Raw genomic sequence first — 22926 nt, forward strand, 5'->3', positions numbered from 1 at the left:
TTATGTGTAAGTATGTGTGTTAGCATAGATTTGTCTGTGTGTGTTTTAGCATATGTAAATGTGTATGTGTGTTAATATGGATGTATAAGTGTGTGTTTGTGTGTTAGAGAGAGGTTGCATGTTAGCATGAGTGTGTAAGTGATTGTCTGTTAGGGTGGATCTGTATGTTTGAGTGTTTGTGTGTAAGGATGAATGTGTAAGTGTATGAGCACGAATGTGTAAATGGTGTAAGAGGGCGTGTGTGTATAAGGGTGAGTATGTGCAAGCATATATATATGTGTATTAGTGTGAAAGTTTGTGTAGGTGTTTGTACATAAGTGTGCCAGTGTGTTTGTTGAAGGAGGGGCAAGGGCCAATGGGGCCACTTTGCTTTACTTGCCCCCCAGGCAAAAAGGTGGCAGTTCTCCTCTGTTGCATGCTATTTTTTACATCACATCCTCTTCCTGCATGCTGGATCAGTCTGTACACAGCACGGAGGAGGAATGACACAGGGCTGAAGAAGAGACACACCACTCACAGTGATCTGTACTTGGACACATTCTTTTTAATATTTAATATTTTAGTGATGTTGCAGAAGGTCTGAATGGTAAGGTATGTATTTTTTCTGGTGAAACAACTAGATTTGTAACTGGGTTAGGAGGGAAGATGGCAAATGATTAAGGTAAACTGCAAAAATGATCAGAACTGTGGCAAATGATGTTTAATATGGATAAGTGCAAGATAATGCATATGGGGCATAAACACCTAAGCACTGAGTATAGAATATTTGATACTGTCCTAACCTCAATATCTGAGGTAAGGGATTTAGGGGTAATAATCTCAGAGGATTTAAAGGTAGGTGGACAATGCAATAGGGCAGCATGAAATGCGATCTGAATGCTTGGTTTGCATAGGGAGAGGTATTAGCAGTAGGGAGAGGTATTAGCAGTAGAGAGAGGGATATGCTTATGTTGTTGTACAGAGCACCGTGAAACCTTAATTGGGAGTATTGTGTACAGTACTGGAGAAAATATCTCCAGAAGGATATACCGTATTTGCTCGATTATAAGACAAGGTTTTTTCCAGAGCAAATGAAAAATACCCCTCGTCTTATAATCGGGGTCGTCTTATAATTAGACCTCAAATAGGTCTGACTATGAGACTAAGATCCAGATCCCCCGCAGCGCTGCAGGGGGCCTGGATCCTCCTGTCTTTTGCCCCCCCAAACCCAACTTACCGGTGCTTCTGAGTCCCCGGTGCGTAGCCGGGGCAACGGGTAGAGAGTTCCCCGTGATCTCTCAGAGAAGGTCTGCGCGATGGACGCAGACACCGCACCTCCTTCCGCTGCAGCGGCCGGCTTAAAAAATATCCGAAATGGCACATGGGGAGAAGAATTACCAGATTTTGAAAAAATGGCTTTGAAATAGCAAAACACTACCTGTACTTATTGCCCCATAACGTGCAGAAAAAAGCAAAAAAACATAAAAACATTGGGTATTTCTAAACTCAGGACGAATAGTAGAATCTATTTAGCAGGTTTTTTCATTACCTTTTATAGATGAGTAAAAGATTTTTCAACTAAAATTTTTCACCATATTTTATACTTTTTTTAATAGTAAATAATATGATACAATCAAAACAATGTCATCTAAAGAAAGCCCTTCTTGTCCTAAAAAAACCCAATATATAACTTGTGTGGGTTCAGTAAACGGGAAAGAAGAAAATTACAGCTAAACATGAGCAGCGCAGAAATGTTAAAAAGGCCATTGTCACGAAGGGTACAAAAAATAAAATCAGCCTTTGTCACGAAGGGGTGAAAAAAAAATAGTTCACATAGTTTACATGAATTAACATTTACTGGTAAAACTTTTTCCTAGAGGGTCTTGTCTTATATTCAGGCTTTTTCTTTTTTTCATAAATTAATATTCAGATTTTGGGGGGGATCATCTTATAATCGAGCAAATACGGTAGATACTTTGGAAAAAGTTCATATAAGAGCTACTAAACTGGTTCATGGATTGCAGGATAAAACTTACCAGGAAAGATAAAGAATCTTAACATATATAGCCTTAAAGAAAGATGTGACAGGGAATATGATATAAATGTTGAATACATAAATGGAATCAACATGATAAAGCAAGAGAGTTTATTAAACTTTTTGTGAAATATTACTTTACGGAGTCCTGGATGCATGGAAAAGCCTTCTTGCAGAAGTAATAGAGGTTAATACAGTGAAGGAGTTTAAGCAAGCATGGGATAGGCATAAGGCTTAGCTAAATATAAGAAAAAGTATTTAAAGGTTGAGCCAAATGGTCTGCCATCACTTTCTTTGTTTCTATGTTGTCCTGTTGCCGTACCCAACTTCTGTTGCAGTTCAACCTACTTCATCTCCCTTATACTTTCAATTCCCTTCTTCGCCCTATCATAACTACCCCTTCCACTGACCTTACCGCCTTGGGCTTTGCCACATTGTTCAATAATAAAATTGAAACAGATGTGCTATAGCTGCACAGTTCCCCCCTCCTGCCCTTGCCATCCCTGGGACTCTGCAGCCTACCATACACTGGACTCTTCTTCCTCTTCTACATTAAACCGTTTCTCTCATCACTGAAGACGAGGTTCTTCTTCATTCCTCTTGTCCAACCAAGTCTTTTTCATCTACTCTTGTCTCTACACTAACTAATATCTTCAACCATCTTCAAATATGCTACCATAGCGACTGATCTGTCCAGCAACTGTCCCATCTCTCTTCTTCCTTGCATCTCCAAGCTTCTTGAAAGAATTGTTTACAGTCTAAATTGTTTTGACTCCAAATCCCTACTGGACCCTCTTCAATCTGTATTCCTCTCTCAATTTTTTACCAAGACCGCTCTTACTAAAATCCTCTTCGTTGCCAAGTTCAAGTGCCAATACTCTATGCTAATCCTTATTGACCTCTCTGTTGCCTTTGACATTGTGGACCACCCTCTTCTCCTAAAAACTCTTCATGATCTTGGTCTCTGTGATACCACTCTCTACTGGTTCATATTCTACCTTTCTAACCGTATAACATCTCCCTCTCCGGTAACACTTCTCTTCCCCTCTCAGTTAGCGTACCCCGAGGCTCCTTTCTAGGACCCATTCAATTCTCACTTACACTACCTATCTTTGCAATTGCATCTCAATATTTGACTTTCAATACCATATGTATGCCTATGACACACATGTCCACCTATCCTCTTCTTATCTCCCTTTGCCTTAGATTGTCTAACTAACTGCCTTGCCTCCATCTCTAACTGGATGTCTGCGCATTTCCCCAAACTCAATTTCTCCAAAACCGAACTTCTCATCTTCCATCCCTCCAATGCTAACATTGCCTCAACAGTTTCCCTCAATGTCAATGGTGCAATCATCTCCTTGTCCCCTCACATTTGTTTTCGTGTCACCCTTGACTCAGACCTCGCATTCACCCCCCACATCTAGTCTCAAAACCCTGCTGTCTCTATCTCAAAAACATTTCCCACATTCCAGATGCCACTAAGGCTCCTGTCCATGCCCTCCTTATCACCCGCCTTGACTATTGTAACAGTGTCTTAGCTTGTCTCCCCCATACCCATTTTGCCTCTCTCCAATCCACCAGGAACGCTGCTGCCAGACTTATCTTCCTCACCAATTGGTTTACTAAGTCAGTATCTTCACTAGCTGCCTGTGCTCTTCAGGATTAATTTCAAAATCCTGACTCTAGCTTTCAATGCTTTACATAGTGGTTCCCCTACTTACATCTCCTCACTAACCTCAAAATACACTAATAACAAGGCTTGTGCATTAGATAATCGATCTTTAACCAAACAGGTGCACTACTAATATCCTTAACCTTACACGAAACCTATAACTCTAAGTCTAAGCTTATTTTGAGTTTTTGACCCACTTTCTTTCATCTATATACCTTTCAACAATCCCGAATTAACCAGGACAGTCGTTTTTTCCCAGTCCTGACCTGTCAAATTTGGGTAAAGTAGGTATGCAAATGTAGGTAGAATAAATAAATATAATAACTTTAATAACTTTAATAATATAATAAGTAATGAACACCTTATTTTTAATTACACCTAATAGATACATTAAAAATAGATTTTTAACCAAACCGGTGCACTACTACTATCTTTAACCTTACATTAACCTTTAACCTTACATTAACTCTTTAACTCTATTTAAGCTTATTTTGAGTTTTTGACCCAGTTTCTTCCATTCACATACCTGCCAGCAGTGCTAATTTACTACTTGTTATGTCCTATGTACCCATTGTACAGCACTGTGTTTATATATTTATATAATAATCAATAATATTAAGTTCTAGCTGTCTGTTGGATCCTGCTCCGTTGCACCCCTCTGCTGTTGGTAACTCAGTGTCTTGGCCTACCTGCAAGTGGTTCTTTACTCTTCTTGTCTAAGAACAGCTACGTAACTCAGGATCAGTCTGTATAATTTACTCTCACAAAGTGACACATACTCAGGTACAGTTATTCTGTTCAGTATACGTAGTACAGAATACATGAAAGATGTCATCTTTTATCTTTACTAGATAACTTGATAGTATATACCCAAGATAAGAAGGCCACAAGATCTCATTAGCTTCTAATTTACAGGAAATCCTTTCACCATTGAAAGTGACAGTCTAATGTCACATGTTGCCTTGTCAACAAAGAATGCACATTAAAGTGCATTGTTAGTACTTTAATGTGCATTTATTAAACCTGTAAAAAGTCATTTATGACATGTGTTTGTCTGAATATTTCTCCTGCAAGCTAGGGTGCAGGAAAAGAAACAGATGCATTTAGCAGACTCTGCAAAATTCCTCAATGCATTTTCAAGTGGGACCACAATTTAAAGGAACTTATCATATGCATCAAAGTGAATACAATGACTGTGATGTCTCTATAAAGAACTAATTTTATATGAATACTCACCAAATAAATGACTACCTAAATGAGACATAATCATTTTAAGGTTGTATTACCGCATACCTGTGCATATAAGAGAGACTTTAGTAGAGAGTTTGGCCTGGCTGATATCTCCAGCACCTAAAGCGTTTCCTATCCTGACACAGGCAGCCACTGAGAAACCCATAGGTATCTGTATTGGAAAAAGCCATTTTTATCAGTAACGCTAAAATATTAACATTAGCAGTATATCAGATTAAATCAATTAAACTGGAAACTAACATTCCCCACATTTTGCTCCTCCTAGCTTCAATTCTACATATAAAACCATGACAAAAAAAGCAAAACAAAAGAAGGGAAATGAAGTATGGATACCCCCCCCTTAAGATTAATGTGCTTATTTGGTGCTTGGTATGATTCTTAAATGTGGAGGTTGTCTGTCAAGATTTCACATTTTCACAAGGTTTGGGATAGTTTGGTTTGAGGATTTTTTTTTGAGGATAGTACCAAAATCTCTAAAAGCTAACTTTGTGATGATATCACTGAACCCTTGGGTTATCCTACTCACCATGTAAACTGCTGTTGCCAACTCCATCATTATCGCCTGTGCTCCAAGTTCCACCACACTTATAAGACCTACAGGGAATGAAGAACTGTATATATAACATATATGTCACTTTCACAAGTAAATTATGTTAGATGGAGTTGAAAAATAGTTTTGCTCACTGCTCAGACCTAAGTTTCCACTTCAGAAAATACAAAATGACACTGCAGGGATTCATGCCAACGATTCCACTGCAGATGATCATTCAAAGCTTCTCCCGCTTTAAAAATCAATATACCGTATTTGCTCGATTATAAGACGAGGTTTTTTTCAGAGCAAATGCTCTGAAAAATACCCCTCGTCTTCTAATCGGGGTCTCGGGGTCGTCTTCTAATCAGACCTCAAATAGAGTCTGATTAGGAGACTAAGATCCAGATCCCCCGCACCGCTGCAGGGGACCTGGATCCTCCTGTCGCACCCCCCCCCCCCCCATCATACACACTTACCGGTGCTTCCTGCTGTATTGCCGGGGCAGCGGGTTGACGTCTACGCGATCCGCGTAGACAACGTCCGCTGCAGCCGGAAGGAGGTGTGGCTAGCAGCGGGGGTTGTCTGCGTCCGTCGCGTAGACCTTCCCCGACTGTCAGAGATCTCTGATCTCTGACAGCCGGGGAAAGTATACGCGACGGACGCATACAAACCCCCGCTGCCAACTCCACCTCCTTCCGGCTGCAGCAGAAGGCGACGTCAACCCGCTGCCCCGGCTGGAAGCACCGGTAAGAGAGGGCTGAGAGGGGAGAGAGGAGAGGGGAGGGGAGGGGGGGGGAGAGAGTGTGTGTGTGTGTGTGTTAGTTAAATGGGGGCATAGGGCATTTCTGGAGTGGCGTTAAGGGGGCATTTAATAGAGCACTCTGCCTCCTGAAATGCCTTATACCTCCCTATATGCCACTCTGCCCCATAATATGCCTTTTAACCCCCTAAATGCCAGAGTGGCATATAGGGGTATAAGGCATTTCTGGAGGCAGAGTGCTCTATACAATGCCTTTTAACTCCCTTAATGCCACTCTGCCTCCTGAAATGCCTTATACCTCCCTATATGCCACTCTGCCCCATAATATGCATTTTAACCCCCTAAATGCCAGAATGGGATATAGGGGTATAAGGCATTTCTGGAGGCAGAGTGGCATATAGGGGGTCAAAAGGCATACCATGGGGCACAGTGGCATATAGAGGGTTAAAAGGCATATCATGGGCCACAGTGCCATATTGGTGTGGCAAGCCTGGGGGCAGATGTGCGTAACTGGGGGACAGGCTGGAAAATACAAGAAATAAAAACAAAAAAAATATTTTTCTCAATCATAGCTTTTATTAAAAAAAATAGTTTACATGAATTAACATTTACTGGTAAAACTTTTTTCCTTTAGGGTCGTCTTATATTCAGGCTTTTTCTTTTTTCCTAAGTTAATATTCAGATTTTGGGGGGTCGTCTTATAATCAGGGTCGTCTTATAATCGAGCAAATACGGTAATAATTACACATTTGAAAAAGGTAGCAAAAACAGAAAAGATAAATATTTAAAACAACCCCAGTGATGTTATCATGACATAATCAGGGGGTTCCATCTAGATATTTGTGAGATTTCTGGGTCTTACAAAGAGACCACTACTTCTCCCAGTGGACATACTAAATTAAACAATTATTATTATTATCTTTTATTTATATAGCACCAACAATCTACGCAGCACTTAACACAATACATTTATTCAAGGGATATGACAAGACTAGAATTGACAGACTAGGACAAACCGATACATTAGGTGGAGAGAGTCCTGCTCGCAAGCTTATAATCTTGACAACAAAATAAAAACTGAAAATGTGTACTGTGCAAATGGAGGGTTTTGGGCTTTTGGCCATTTAATGTTCTCTAAAATATAAAAAAGCAATGCATGTGTGGTATTAGTGAACTTTGGGAATGGTGGTGGATACAAACTTTGTTTTTCAGCAGCTGTGAAAGAAATCCTAGGTTTAATTCCAAATATATGTGACAAAATGCATTGTTTTTATTTTTACATTGTTTGGAAGAAGTTGTCTGTTTCTCAGAAACATATTTTTGTACTTTTGTGTGGTAATCATTAAGGGATTAGAATGAATAACCATTAACATGAAGTTGTAGTTTCTGAAGGTAATCATTAATCTCTATAGTTTTTATTTTAAAATCACAACTGCAGTTTAAGTTCTCAATTGCGTCTGCATGCACAGAAATATTTTGACCACTGTACACATCAACCTAAGGATGAACAACTTCCTGAAGAAGTTCTTCTGATTTTATATTGCAGAGTAGAATTCATTACATCATTTCTTCCGCAGGTTTCTCTCACTCCCTGGCTGAATGCCATACCCTGCCTAAAGCTATGTAGCTAGTCATGTATATACCTGGGCGTTCTCATGTGTTGGTTTATAAACCCTATGGGAAATTGCATTTAAACATATTTGAAATTCTCTTGAACATGATAGGTGAACTCAGTACAGAAAATACATAAATACATTTTCCCCAGCAAAAATAAAAAACTAGACACACTGCTGTGAAATTAAATCCCATGCTGATACCACACAAAATGATACAAAAGACACATACCCAGTTATCTAAAAAATATTTTAATTGCATAAAATTATATATATATATATATATATATATATTGCTTTTGGGGTCAATTTGCACAGAGAAGGATCTTGAAACTAACCTGCCAAGAAGCCTCCCAATTCAAAGCTCCACAATTCTATACAGACCATGAGCATGCTGGGAATGGCTAGACGGATGAAGGATCCCCACTCCTGCAGGCAGTCTCTAGACCACCCTAAGAAGAAAGAAGCATAATAAGACCATAAAGGACAACTTTCACAATAGGCCTCTGTTCCACTGTATTGATCATTTAGGGTTCTATTACCTCAATACACCCACACTCTTGCCCTAGTACTGTTATTTTGAAAGAACATAATGTTTCTAAGCATTAAATCCTACTGGGCATATATATATATATATATATACCGTATTGGCTCGGATATAGGCCGCCCCCGTGTATAGGCCGCACCCTAAAAGTTTGGTGCTTTTTTAAAGAACATTTTTTTTTAATAGACATGCTGCCACTCTCCCCCACCCGAGATATGCTGCCACTCTGTCCCCCCCCGAGATATGCTGCCACTGTCCCCCCCCGAGATATGCTGTCACTGTCCCCCCCTGAGATATGCTGTCACTGTCCCCCCCCGAGATATGCTGCCACTATCCTCCTCCTCCTCCCCCCCGAGATATGTGCCACTCTGCCCCCCCCCCGACTTACCAGAGCAGACTCCCGGGTGTCTTGCGGTGCCGGCGGGGGACATCTACGCAATACGCGTATACAACTTCCGGTGCCGGGACTCAGCGGATGTGCCGGCACCGGAAGTTGTATACGCGTATTGCGTAGGTGTCCCCCGCCGGCTCCGCAAGACACCAGGGAGTCTGCTCTGGTAAGTCTTGGGGGCAGAGGTAAAACGCATCGTGCGGACGTTCACCGCTGCCGGTGAACGTCTGCACGATGCGCTTAGCCAATCTCCCGTGCCAGCACTCCCCCCGTGGGAAGTGCTGGCAGGGGAGGCTGTCTGAGCGTATCAGAGAGTAGGATACGGGTCCCCTGCACCGCTGCGGGGGATCTGTATCCTAACCCTGCTGCCTGCCCGGCGCCTGGAACTGCATGTCGGGCACTAGACCCCAAATATAGGCCGCACCCCCACTTTAAAGACTTAAAGTGGGGGGAAAAAGTGCGGCCTATATTCGAGCCAATACGGTATATATATATATATATATATATATATATATATATATATATATATATATATATATATATATACGATGTCAAAAAATAGAGTATTGCAGAGTATGCAGTGATACCATTTTTATTGGACTAACATAATATTAAAAAGACAAGCTTTCGAGAGTTATCCTCCCTTCATCAGGTCCGAAGCAATACTAATCAACATGATAGAGGTTCCAACTTTAAAACAAGTGATGGTATAAGAGAAGGGGGGGTGGGTTGAGTGGGGTGTCGTAAATAATAGGTCTGGAGGTGAGAAATGCAGAGAGGTAGAGAGATAACCCAGGGACAGAACAAATAAACTTAGGGAAACCAATAACCACAGTAAAACATCAACGATAATAACAGCAATTAGACACACATTGGATGTTTAGATGAAGTTCATATGAAGTTCTGGTAGTGTGTAAGGAAGCCAGAATCCACATTAAGTCCCTCTTTTATGGTGTTAAAATGTGTAATCATTTTCATCTCAAATATTTTTCTTTCCTGAGAGTTTCTGAAATTTCCTTTGAGTACTTTAATTTTTAGGTTTTGGATGGAGTGATTGTTCTGTGTGAAATGATGTCCTACCGGGGTGCAATATTTTTCTTCCTCATGGTTTTTGATGGAGCTTCGGTGCAGGTTCATTCTAAGGTGCAGTTTAAGCCCCGTTTCTCCAATGTAGCACCCTTTGTCACATGCAGAGCATTGTATCATGTACACCACGTTTGCCGATGTACATGAGTAAGAATCTTTGATGATGTATGTTTTGTTGTTGTGACTGGCTGTGTTGCTGTCACATATATGATGGCAAAGTTTGCAGTGGGATTTGTTGCATGGTACAGTGCCATTCTGTGTATGCTCCTGTTCTGGGGCCAGTTTGCTGCACACTAATCTTTTCCTCAGGTTTGGTGGTTGTTTGAATGCCAGTATTGGGGGCTGAGGGAATATTTTTTTCAGTATGGGGTCTTCTGAGAGTATCGGCTGTAGGTCTTTAATAATTTTGCGGATTTCTTCAAGCGTTGGGTTGTAGGTAACTACCAGAGGGATCCTGCTTGTGTTATCCTTTTTTTTGTATTCTAGAAGCCTTTCCCGTGGTGTTCTTACAGCAGATTAAATTTTTTTGGATATCGTTTTTTCCTTGTAGCCCTTCTTCTGAAATGACTCTGCCAGCGCGCCCAGGTGTTTGTCTCGGTCCTGAGTGTCAGAGCAAATACAGTGGTATCTGATGGCTTGGCTGTAAATGACACCTTGTTTAGTGTGTTTGGGATGAAAGCTTGAATTGTGAAGGTAGCTGTACCTGTCTGTGGGTTTTCTATACACGGAAGAGTGAAGAAAGCCGGAGGTGACAGTTATGGCACAGTCCAGGAAGCTCACACTGTGTTTTGAGAAATTCATTTTGAGTTTTATAGATGGGTGGAATGAATTGAAAGATTTGTGGAATTTTAAAAGGTTTTCTTCTCCTTCTGTCCATATTATGAAGATGTCGTCGATGTAACGGTAATAATTATGCGGTTTGTGGGGGTGAGTGGCTAGGAATCTCTGTTCCAAGTCAGCCATGAAAAGATTGGCATATTGCGGTGACATTTTGGTGCCCATGGCTGTCCCGGTCATTTGTATGTAGTTAGTGTCATAGAAATTGAAATAGTTGTGTGTCAGTATGAATTCTATGAGCTTGGCGATGGTTTCACTATCATATTTTTGTGTGGCATTGCTGGAGGAGAGGAATTTAATGCAGGCCTCAATACCATCTTTATGGGGGATGTTGCTATATAAAGACTCCACATCCATGGTTGCAAGTATAGTATTGGCAGGAAGGTTACTAACTTGGCTCAGTTTATTGAGAAAATCAGTGGTGTCCTGTATAAAGCTCTCAGTACTGATAACTAGGGGCTTAAGAATGTTTTCTATAAGGCCAGATATAGATTCAGAGAGAGTTCCCTTACCTGTAATAATGGGCTGTCCTGGGTTGCCTGGCTTGTGGCTTTTGGGCAGGATTTGAAGGCACAAGATTTTCCAATTCTTGTTGCATGTGTTTTGAGAAGGATCTGATAAGTTTGATAAGATCTTCTGTATATTCCCTGGTGGGGTCCTGGTTCAATTTTTTGTAGTAGAATTAATCTGCCAATTGTCTATTTCCTTCTGCCATGTAGTCCTGGGTGTTCATGATGACTACTGATCCACCCTTGTCAGCTGGCTTGATGATTATGTTTTTATTATTCATTAAATTATTCAAGGCATTTCTTTCTGGAGGTAGGAGGTTGTGAAGCATTTTTTTCTGTTGTGTGGTAGCGAGGGATGCTACTCTTGTGCGGAAGCTTTCAATGTAGCTGTCCAATTTTATATTACGTCCTGTTGCAGGTGTAAAATCTTTGTTCTTTTTTCTCCCATTATTAACCGGACTGGATGTGGTGTTTTCTTTCTCAAAGAAAAATTCCTCCAAGTCTGAGTATAATTGAATGTGATCCAGTTTTGTGCTTGGACAAAATGTAAGCCCCTTGGATAGGACTGTTTTCTCAGGTATTGATAGATTATGGTTGGAGAGGTTAACAATTTCATTATTGTCTGTGTTGCTTTCATGGTGGTTAACCTTCTTAGCTTGCATAGGGACATTGACACTTTCAGTGGATAAGGTTGATCTTTTTTTGGAATGTCTTTGTTCTGTGCAAGGTTTGCCAGTTTCTTCTTTTTTTTCCTGATGAGAACTTGTTGATTTTTTCTGTAGAAATATTCCAATTGTGTTTCCAAGTTTTTAGCTTCAGGTGCAAGTTGTAGAAGATTCTGGAGTAAGGATTGTCTCTGGCCATATATTCTTTGTTTACTTCCATATAGCTAATGAATTAGGATGTTACGTAGTTTCTCACTGCTTCATCTGCAGATGTTCTCAGCTGCTGGTGAGTTGCAGGTTGTTGAAAGTTGGTTCTTAATACTGATACCCTTCGGGATGAGGTTCATTTTCTTACACCGGGTACAAAGAAATTTCAGAGACTCTCAGGAAAGAAAAACATGATTACACATTTTAACACCATAAAAGAGGGACTTAATGTGGATTCTGGCTTCCTTACACACTACCAGAACTTCATATGAACTTCATCTAAACATCCAATGTGTGTCTAATTGCTGTTATTATCTTTGATGTTTTACTGTGGTTATTGGTTTCCCTAAGTTTATTTGTTCTGGCTGGGTTCTCTCTCTACCTCTCTGCATTTCTCACCTCCAGACCTATTATTTACGACACCCCACTCAACCCCCCCACCCTTCTCTTATACCATCACTTGTTTTAAAGTTGTAACCTCTATCATGTTGATTAGTATTGCTTCGGACCTGATGAAGGGAGGATAACTCTCGAAAGCTTGTCGTTTTAATATTATGTTAGTCCAATAAAAAAGGTATCACCGCATACTCTGCAATACTCTATTTTTTGACATTGTGTCTACTGGACTAATACGGCTTCACCCTTTTACATTATATATATATATATATATATATATATATATATATATTGTCCTGTCCTAGCTGGCACATATTACAATGAAATAAGAGTTATTTTTGTAAATGTGTAAGCAAATATTAAAACGATACTTCATTTGAGCTTTACATCCAAAAAATCATATAAAGCCTCTTTCAGCATGGGAGAAAGAAAACCATGTACAATCTTTTTCTATACAGAAACACAGAATTCGACAGCAGATAAGAACCATTCAGCACATCTACAGTGCTGTAAAATTTGCCCTTCTTGATACCTTCTATTTTTGCTTATTTGTAACATTTAAATGCTTCAGATCATCCACCTTGCTTTAATATAAGATAAACACAACATGAGTAAACACAAAATGCAGTTTTTAACCCCTTCACTGCTATGCTGTAGCTCACATTTAAAAGCGTTGTTGTGGGTCTGTAGCTGCTTAGATGCCTGAGATAATAAGTCTTGGGGGTCTTCAAGATTTTTTTGGGAAAATGTGAGGGGGACCTTGGGTTCTTTTTTATCAGCAGTGATTTTTGCCTTGCAACTCTCCCATGGATACCATTTTTGCACATTGTCTTTCTTTTTGTGGAATTGTGAACACTGTCCTTAATTGAGGGAAGTGAGGTCTGTAGTTCTTCACATGTTACACTGGGTACTTTTGTGACTTCCTAGTTGATATGCCCTTGGTAGGCAGACCACTCAAGCTTTCTTCAGTTGTAGATAATGGCTCTCCCAGAGGTTTAAAAAATGCTTTCCAACCCTCTCCAGACATATAGATATAGGGTTGGATAGCTTTTCTCCGTCTAAACATTAAATAATAATTAAAAAAAACTGCATTTTGTGTTTACTCTGCTTATGTTTGTCTAATATTAAAATTAGTTTGATAATCTGAAGCATTTTAAGTCTGAACAGTCTACATCATGCCAATATTCTTTTGGAGATGTGGTCTCCAGAACTCTACAGAATACTGTAGGTGAGGTCTGACCATAGATCTCTAAAGTGGCAGAACCTCCTCTCTCTTTCTTGTTCTAGCTTCAACTTTCTTCTACTAGCTATACAGCCTAACACAATGCTTGCTTTTTCATAAACTTTATTGCATTGCTTTCTAATTTTTAAGTCCTCAGAACAAGTTGTTCTCTTATCTTGTCACTGACAGAACAGTGCCCCAAATCTATATTCTGCCTTTGGATTTTTTTTTTATATTTAGTGCATTTTTTTACATTTATCAACATTAAACTACAGCTACCAAACTCGAATTTACTTAAATGAGTTGCCATTGGCTTGTTCTACAAGGAATGTCTACAGTGTTGCAGACCTTTGTATTATCTGCAAAAAGACATACCTTACCATTAAGACCTTTTGTAATATATTTAATAAAAATACTTAAAATGTATGGGTCACAATATTGACTTTTTAGGTACCCACAAGTAACAAGAATTTCCTCTGAATATACACCATTAAATACAACCCTCAGTCTGCACTAAACCCATGCCCTATAATTGTGAGTCCCCCCCTTCAAAGATTTCAGTTTGGAATTGAATTTTTACGTTATAGGTCACATTAAAGGAGAAAAAATAAATAGTATCATTACATCTTTATCATCACGTTTGCAGTTCTTATACAACTAATGCTAATCTGAAACAAAAAGTGTATGATGGCTTGACCACTGATATGAAACTGTCTGGTAGCTTGACTTCAGTTATTTTGTGGGGTGCACTAAACAAGTTAAGGGCCAATCACAGCTGAATAAGGACACAGCAAAAAGACAAAAACTGCCCTGTTAATTTAGTGCAAACATAGTAAAAAACCCTGGTCCTAAAGGGGTTAATAGGTAAGTTGTTTACCTTACGCACGTTTCTAAGACATTATTTATTTTACTTCACGTGGCGTGTGACATGGTCACAAATTAGACAACCAGTTATGAAGGTGTATAGTAAATTATTTATGATTTTTTATTGTTACAAATGATCACTCACCTCCCCAAGTATCCACATGCAGTTTTCTCACATATATATAGATGAAAAGAAGGGAAGACATTGTGATCTGAGAAATTGTATTTGCCCAAGCTGAGCCCCTAAAGGACAACAAACCACAAACAATCATAAGCTGAACCTGCCAACACATTATTTCTAACTTATCTGAGGTGTGCAGCTAATAATATTTCAATACCATTCCCAGCTATAGATCATAAAAAAAATCTAGTTTTTATTATTAGATATGCAAAGAAACAGAAGAATGAAACAAATGTTAGAAGTATAAAAGATGACCCCCCCCCATTGTTTCCAATTTTACTTAGGATTTCTACCACAAATTAGGGACCAGTGATTAAAAAACACACAGGATGCTGAACAACATCCTCTGAGGAGAATACCCTTCATGCATAGGTTACATACCACACTATTTTGCCCAACCTCCTTAGCTAATTTAACCCCCAGGCTGTTTTATTTTTTGTACCCTTCGTGCCCAAGGCGGTTTTAACACTTTTACGGTGCTCGTGTTTAGCTATAATTTTCTCCTTTCCTATTTAATGTACCCACACAAGTTATACCGCATTTGCTCAATTATAAGACGACCCTGGTTATAAGACGACCCCCCAAAATTAGAATTTTAATTTAAGAAAAAGAGAAAAAGCCTGAATATGAGAATACCCTATGAGAAAAGTTTTACTAGTAAATATTAATTCACATGTAAACTGTCTTTTTTATAATTAATAGATTAAGAAAAATGATTTTTTGTCTTTATCTCCCCCCCAGAAATGCCTTATACCCCCTATATGCCACTCTGGCTCCCTGATATGCCACTCTGCTTCTCAGATATACCTTTTAACCCCTTATTTGCCACTCTGCCCCCAGATATGTCTTATACACCCCTATATGCCACTCTGGCCCAGATATGTCTTATACACCCCTATATGCTACTCTGCCTCCCTGACATGCCTTTTAACCCACTATATGCCACTGTGCCTCCAGAAAACCATCATAGTGCATCCCTAGACTTGTCCAGAGTGCTTCAGACTCCCTGGTGTCTAGTGGGGGCAGCCAGTGGGGAGGCCTGTTCGATGCTGCTGGCCGGTACTTCCGCTGGGGCTTCTATGACCCGGAAGGTCATATGATGCCGACGCTCTGTCATAGAAGCCGCAAGAGGAAGTGCCGGCAGCAGCAGAGGCTGTAAGGGGGGAGGATCCAGGTCCTCTGTAGAGCTGCGGGGGGAACTAGATCTTAGTCTTGTAGTCAGACCTCTAGTTGAGGTCTGATTATAAGACGACCTTGAATATAAGATGAGGGATATTTTTCAGAGCATTTGCTCTGGAAAAAAACTTGTCTTATAATCGAGCAAATACGGTATATTGTTTTTGTAGGACAAGAAGGGATTTCTTCAAATACCATTTTTTGATCATATAATCTAATTTCTTATAAAAAAAAACATCCATTTACTCATATTTTTTTACATTTATATTTTCGCGTACAAAACATACTACACTATTTTTTGTGTTATTGTGTTTTTATAGTGTTTACACATGGGGTGTGTGTGGGCAGCTAGAATGGCAGCTCTATAGGCAAGGTAAAGGGAGTAAGGGAGTGAAGAAGTAAGAGAGTAGGAAAGTGAAAGAGTAAGCGAGTAAGATAGGGAGAATGTGTTAGTGTGTGTGTTAGCATGAGCTTTTATGTTAGAGGGTGTGGGTGTAGTATGAGTGTGTGTTAGTGTGAATATTTGTGTGTTTTAGTGTATGTATGTGTATGTTGTGTTGCTGCTAGCTTTGTCTTTATGATTCCTGGCTTTTGGATACCGATAACACTGACCTCTGGCTTTGGACACAGATTCTGCTGACCGCTGGCTCCCTGACCCTAACATTTGGATTCCAATACAGCCGAATTCTGGCTTCATGTCCCTCGACTTGTCTTCTAACTTGATTGCTTTCGGCTATCCACAGAAGGCTCTGTTTCCAAGCTTGATTTCTTCCAGTGTGTCCTAGCAAGTATGACCATCTCTGCATACTGGGCTCTGCTATATTACGTGAGTACATACCTTACAAACCTCCGCTGCCGGCACTTCCGCCGGTTCATCAAAGAAGCCTCGGCGGAAGTGCCGGCATCAGAGGTTGTCTGTGCGCTGGTAGCCATAGACACCAGGGAGTCTGGGGGTGCATTGGTAAGTCGGGGGGGACATTTCTAGGTAGCAGAGGGGCATTTCTAGGGGGCATAAAGCATATCTGGGAGGGCAGAGTGGCATATCTGGGGGTCAGAGTGTCATATCAGGGGAGCAGAGGGGAATATCTATAAGTAAGGTGCATTATGAATTAAGGAGGGACCTTAAAATGGCTATTGGTTTTCCAAATTTCTGTATATATATAACGTATGCTGACTAACTGCATAATAGATACCAAAAATTTTAAAATACGTGTATTCCTGTGTATTAGGTAAAACACTGTTTTACCATTCCACTCATGTAGTTTTTCTTTTAAAAAAATGTTTCTTTAAAATAGCACCAAACTTTTAGGGTTCGGCCCATGATCGGGTGTGGCCTATATTCGAGCCAGTATGGTATATGTACATTTATATTTTGAAAGAATGTGTGGTATATATATAAAATGTGTAAAACAGGCAAACGAATGGTAAATAAACACTGCAGCATTAATCAATATAATACCTTGATTTTTACATGCTGCTTTAAATTTTATTACCTAGCCTGTTCTAGAACCCATGCTTGTTGAGCTTGACATTGAAAGAAGGTGTCAATGCCAAGTATTAGGTCAAGTCTAATAAGTGGCTGCAAGTAAATTAACTCCTGGTGGAGTCATTGCCAGCTTCTTTACAGCGATCCATTCAGATGGAGTTTATCTTTGTATCAATGGCATCCACTTAACAAAGAGTGGCTTTTATGAAGACTCACAGCTGAGATCAATTTGAAGGCACCCAATTAACAAATTTGCAACCAAAACCCAGCAAATGAACAGGACTCAAAAATATGATATTTAAAAGTAAAATGACTTACACAACTCCGAGATTTAAGGTGTATAGCAAGATAGCATTGGCAGAACCGTTTAAAATATTTACAACAGCACCAGTGAAAACCTGAGGCCATATTATACCCTGAAAAACAAAACATGACACAGTAAAACAATTGAGTAAAAAGTCATTAACCCCTTTGTGACAGGCTGATTTTATTTTTTGTACCCTTTGTGTCAAAAGCTGTTTTAACATTTCTGCGGTGCTCATGTTAAGCTGTATTTTTCTCGTTTACCCCACACAAGTTATATATTGTTTTTTTCAGGACAAGAACGGCTTTCTTTAGATGCCATTGTTTTGATTGTATCATATCATTTACCATTAAAAATGTATAAAATATTATGGAAAATTTAGAAAAAAATGACTTTTTCTGACTTTTACTTGAAACAGCTTTTACTCATCTATAAAAGCTAATAAAAAAAAACCCTGCTAAATAGATTCTACTGCTTGTCTTGAGTTTAGAAATGTTTTTATGTTTTTTGCTTTTTTCTGCACGTTATGGAGCATTGTGCTATTTCAAAACCATTTTTTCCAAATCTGATAATTCTTCCCCCATGTGCTATTTCGGGTATCTTTTAAGCTGGCCAATACAATTTACCCTATCAAACCATATATTTTTGAAGACTAGACACTCCAGGGTATTTTAACCCGTTCAGGACCGGGATTTTGATACTAACGTGTCGCTAAGGACCGGAGCCGTTTTTGTGTTTCTGCTATGTCTTTCTTCAACTGTAATTTTTCTCTTATCAATTAGTGCTACCACACAAATCATATATTGTTTTTTTCAGCACAAGTAGGGCTTTTATTTGAAGCTGGGTAGTACATTGTTTTGTTTGAAATAAATTGGAAAAAGTGGGGGGGAAAATGGAAAAAACGCAATTTTTTACAGTTTTGCATAGATACAAATTGTACACACATTGAACCAATGGGAAAAAAGTATCCAAAATATATTCATTAACTTGTCCTGATTTGGAAACCACCCAATATGGCCAGGATTTTCATCTATTTTGACCAGTATAGGGCAAATATTGCAAGGCATGCATCACGTTTTTAAAATGTAATTTTTTTCAAATTTGGCATGGTAGTCTAATAAATGCAATAGTTGTCACAGATACTGATTAACCCTTCAAAATTATATGTTTTTCAAACAGGGATTTTATCGCCAATTGCTGCCAAATTTTGAGGTATTTTTTGATTTTTTTTTGTTTTTCTGCATATGTTGCAATGTTGCTTTAGATTTCATATTATATTTTGAATATGTGCAACTGCAGAAAAAAACACCAAATTGTGTTTACCAACATCCCCTGGTTCCAACAAGGCCTCACATGCATGGTTCATGCATTTTTTGATGAAGCTATGAGGGCAAAACTGGAACATGCGCATTTTAGTTTTCAAATTTGGAATTTTCAGAAATTGGTTTACTGGGCCCATATCCCATTTAGGAAATTTTGGAAGCCCCCGCTGTAAATTACCCCATAAAAGTATATATTTATGAACAGCAGACAAGACAAGGTGTTCAACTAGGGTAATTTTGACAGTTCTCAGGCTTGTTAAGTGACAAGTTTAGGCCACTGACATTGACCAGGGAGACCAATCAATATTCAGTGACTTAAAATGTAACCGACAAGTGATCAGGTAATAATTATGTATTTTTTTTATTAATATTTTTTTCCCACAATTACCCTAGATAACCCCTTTCTCTTTCTAAGGGTCATCCAGGGGCTGCCATAATGATCAGATCACTCCTATTGGTCAGGAGTGACCTGATCATCATCAGGCAACTTACTAAACTCACAGCGTTTAACCTAGAAGCGCCCTGGACTTTCAGGTCAGTGCTGTTATTTTTTTTTTAACTCTTTCAATGCTGATGCTCCATTGGAGCGCAGCATTGACTGATAATTGTGTCATACACATCCCGGCATTGAAGGAGTTAACGCTGCACCATCACTTTCATGGAGCGATCAGGCAGCAGGGGAGGGAACCCTCTCCCCCTGTCCCTGAAGCTGCTTTTGGCAGCTGGGACGCAATTGCTGGTCTATAGACCAGCCATTGCAATGAGGAGTCTCATCAAGTGGCTTGCGGGGGCTCATTTTTGCTGTTGCTGGTCTGCCTGGGCATACACATCGTGGCATTGAAGGGGTTAACGCTGCGCTGTCGCTCTCACGGAGCGATCAGGCAGCAGGGGGATGTTGTGTGGGGACCCAATCAACACTCAAACCCCTTTCCTGAAGCTGCCTACAGAATCACTCCGTGGGAGTGATCGTGATTGTGGCGATGTGGGGGCGGTTTTTGGGGACGACGTACCTGGTACGTCCCGGTCTGGAGGTGACATATGACCAGGAAGTACCAGGTACGTCCCGGTCCGGAAGGGGTTAACTCTTTCCATGTACTAATTCTACCAACAGTCTGTTTCAAACTTTGTAGTAGTCATTGTTTTGCATTTTTTTCACACACATTTTACCTAATACATGAATTAACAGGCCTGGTATATGCCACTGTCACACAACACCCCAATATGTGTTTAGCAACATGCCCAGACTACAGTGATACCCCATGCATGGGTTTGCCTGGCTGTTTTGGGGAAAAAATGGAGGCAAAAATTTCAATGTAGAACTTTCTTTGGTGATCCTGTGCCCATGCCCTATTTGGTACATCTTTGAGCCTGGCTAATTCAATGTGCCCAATAAAACCATATGGTTTTGAAAACTAGACACCCCAGTGTATTTCAAATGCTGGTATTTTAACTCTTTCCATGCACTAATTCTACCACCAGCCTTTGTCAAAGTTAGCAGTAGTATTTTTTGTGTGTATTTTTCCCACACAAGTTGTACTTTAGGTATAAATCTCTGGCTCCTGGTGTATACCACTGTCACACAACACCCCAATATGTGTTCAGCAATGTCTCCTGAGTACAGTAATTCCACCCTTGCATGGGTTTGTCGGGTTGTTTGGGGGATGAAAGCCACATTTGGGACATGTGTATTTTTTTAAATTGGAAATTAGACATATGGTCATCCTTCCCCTAGTGTTAATTGGGACATTGTTGAACCCGGCCAATTCAATTTACCCCATCCAATCATACATTTTTTTAAAGTAGACACTCCACTGGCACTTAACATGCCAGTATTTTCGCTCTTTCCATGCGAGAATTGAATTAAGATAAAGCGCTAATTTTTGTTTTTACATTTTTCTGAACTGGAAGGTTCCCCTGATGGTGAAATCAGTGGAAAATAATTTTTACATGTTACCATTTTTTTTTAAACTATTTTTATATTATTATTTTTTTCTTTTTCATTTATGGGCCCCATTGACTTGCATGGTTGAATGCAGTACCTGTATTCAACCTGCAAGTGGAGCCAGATTCTGAGGAGGGTCCGGAGCGGTCACGGAGTGTCCTGGGGTGGGAGCTCGTGATCGAGGCATTTCAGCGACACCATCTCAACTCTTTTAAACTCTTCTGCTGCCGTACAGTGTATTTGTCAGGAGCTGGGTCCATATAGATGACTGTAATGACCCAGAGCGCCCAAACATGGTGTTCAGGAGTTATTGCGCAGTAGTGGAGTTGGACAGGGCCTGGTGCAGGGTGACTGCACTCTCCAGGGTGTTGAGCACCTAGGGTTGTGCAGCCACATACCAGCGCCCTGACGTAACAGCGGATGTTGTCCAGTTGAAAACAAAGTGGAGCAGGCATGAAACATAACACTAGAATCATGTGCAGGATGCTGCAGGTTGGGAGTAGGGAAGCTAAGCAGAGTAATAGCAGAGACATAACAAGCAAGGGGGACAGAGTGAGCAAGAAACATAACCAGACAATACATGCATGGTACAGGACACCCCTCTACCAGGGCTTCAGGACAGGACACCCCTCCACCGGGGCTTCAGGACAGGACACCCCTCTACCGGGGATACAGGACAGGATAACAATTGGAGATTCCGTCACATCATATGGTGTATGCTTAGCCCACCAATACACCAAAGTACCTTTAGCCTGCAGACTGAGACAAACATTACAAACGGGTGGGGCTCACCTTATAAAGTTAACAGAGCTGAAGCTAAGAGCAGAACTAGAATCAAGGAATCAGAAGCACAGAACAGAGCATATGGAAACCCAGGAATGGATTACAGCAAAGGGGAAACTCTAGCGAGACGAGGGGAAACTCTAGCGAGACGGGGGGAAACTCTAGCGAGACGGGGGGGAAACTCTAGCGAGACGGGGGGGGGGACAAGAGAGAAGCAGCTCCGCAGCCTGAATGGAGCCTGACAGTATGGCGGACTTTAAAGCCCCAGGAGGGGCCAGACATGGCCCCTGATGCTGATCTCAGTGTTGCTGAATGCCTCAACATCGAGGCATAACAACAACACCGTTTGGGTGCAGAAAGCGAACGTAGATCGTTTAAAGCCATGACGGTCCAGGCATGTCAATTGTCACTAACCGGATGTTAGTGCATGACGTGCCAGAACCGGCAATTGCCATTAAGGTGTTAAAGCATCATTCTTATAACTCATCTAATATATGTTTAAAGAAACATAACCAGTTTTGGTTTTTAAGATCTCCCCGTTTAATTTCAGCAAAGATTGCATATTTAACTTTTCCTGCAGGTCATGGTCAATTATGTGTCTTGACCGACCCCCTACCACATACCCCCAGGCCGCCATCTTCCATGCCAAGCTTCAGGATATGACATCGTGCCACATGCATGTATGCCAAAGAGAAAACTCACTTTGAAAGTTGTGCTGGTTAGGCATAATGCTCCTTAATGAATGTGAGTCAGTTTCAAAGGAGCTTTCTGATCTCCCCAACCAGCCCAAGGAAAAGTAGTGCACCTGAGAGCCTGATAACCCAATAGGTTGATAAAGCACCTATTATATCAATCTGGCTATCTTAGCGCCATTGGCTATGGTATATTTTTCACCTGTGTTTTTTTTTGTATCCTGGTCCTGTATTTCTCCTAGCAGTTTCCTACCGATCGATCATCTGGTTCTGATCTGGCTTGTTTGTGACCATTCTCCTGGATACCTAATTTGGCTTGTCGACTGTGTCCTTCTGTTACTGACACGGCTTGTTTTTGACAGTGACATTGGCAGTGACTCGGAGCATTCATTGATCAGATATGGTGTTTACGCAATCAAAATGTATACGCTCTAATACCTATCTTAATAAGAACAATGTGCATGTGACAATGTT

The 22926-nt window shown here is 40.3% G+C and overlaps 1 protein-coding gene across 1 annotated transcript in view; it reads right to left on the reverse strand.

Moving 5' to 3' along the window:
• LOC149300988 (multidrug and toxin extrusion protein 2-like) overlaps window positions 1-22926 on the reverse strand; it is a 76114-nt gene that overhangs the window by 25289 nt on the left and 27899 nt on the right. Inside the window, exons 7-11 of the mRNA XM_089484502.1 lie at window positions 17728-17825; window positions 14712-14809; window positions 8184-8297; window positions 5467-5534; window positions 4983-5091 (exon numbers count right to left, since the gene is read on the reverse strand). Coding sequence (XP_089340628.1) covers window positions 4983-5091; window positions 5467-5534; window positions 8184-8297; window positions 14712-14809; window positions 17728-17825 — 487 coding nt within the window. The remainder of the gene's footprint in view (window positions 1-4982; window positions 5092-5466; window positions 5535-8183; window positions 8298-14711; window positions 14810-17727; window positions 17826-22926) is intronic.

The sequence above is a fragment of the Sceloporus occidentalis genome, unplaced genomic scaffold (assembly GCF_023333645.1).
Source record: "Sceloporus occidentalis isolate IW3139 unplaced genomic scaffold, rSceOcc1.0.p SCAF_22, whole genome shotgun sequence".
Lineage (NCBI taxonomy): Eukaryota > Metazoa > Chordata > Lepidosauria > Squamata > Phrynosomatidae > Sceloporus > Sceloporus occidentalis.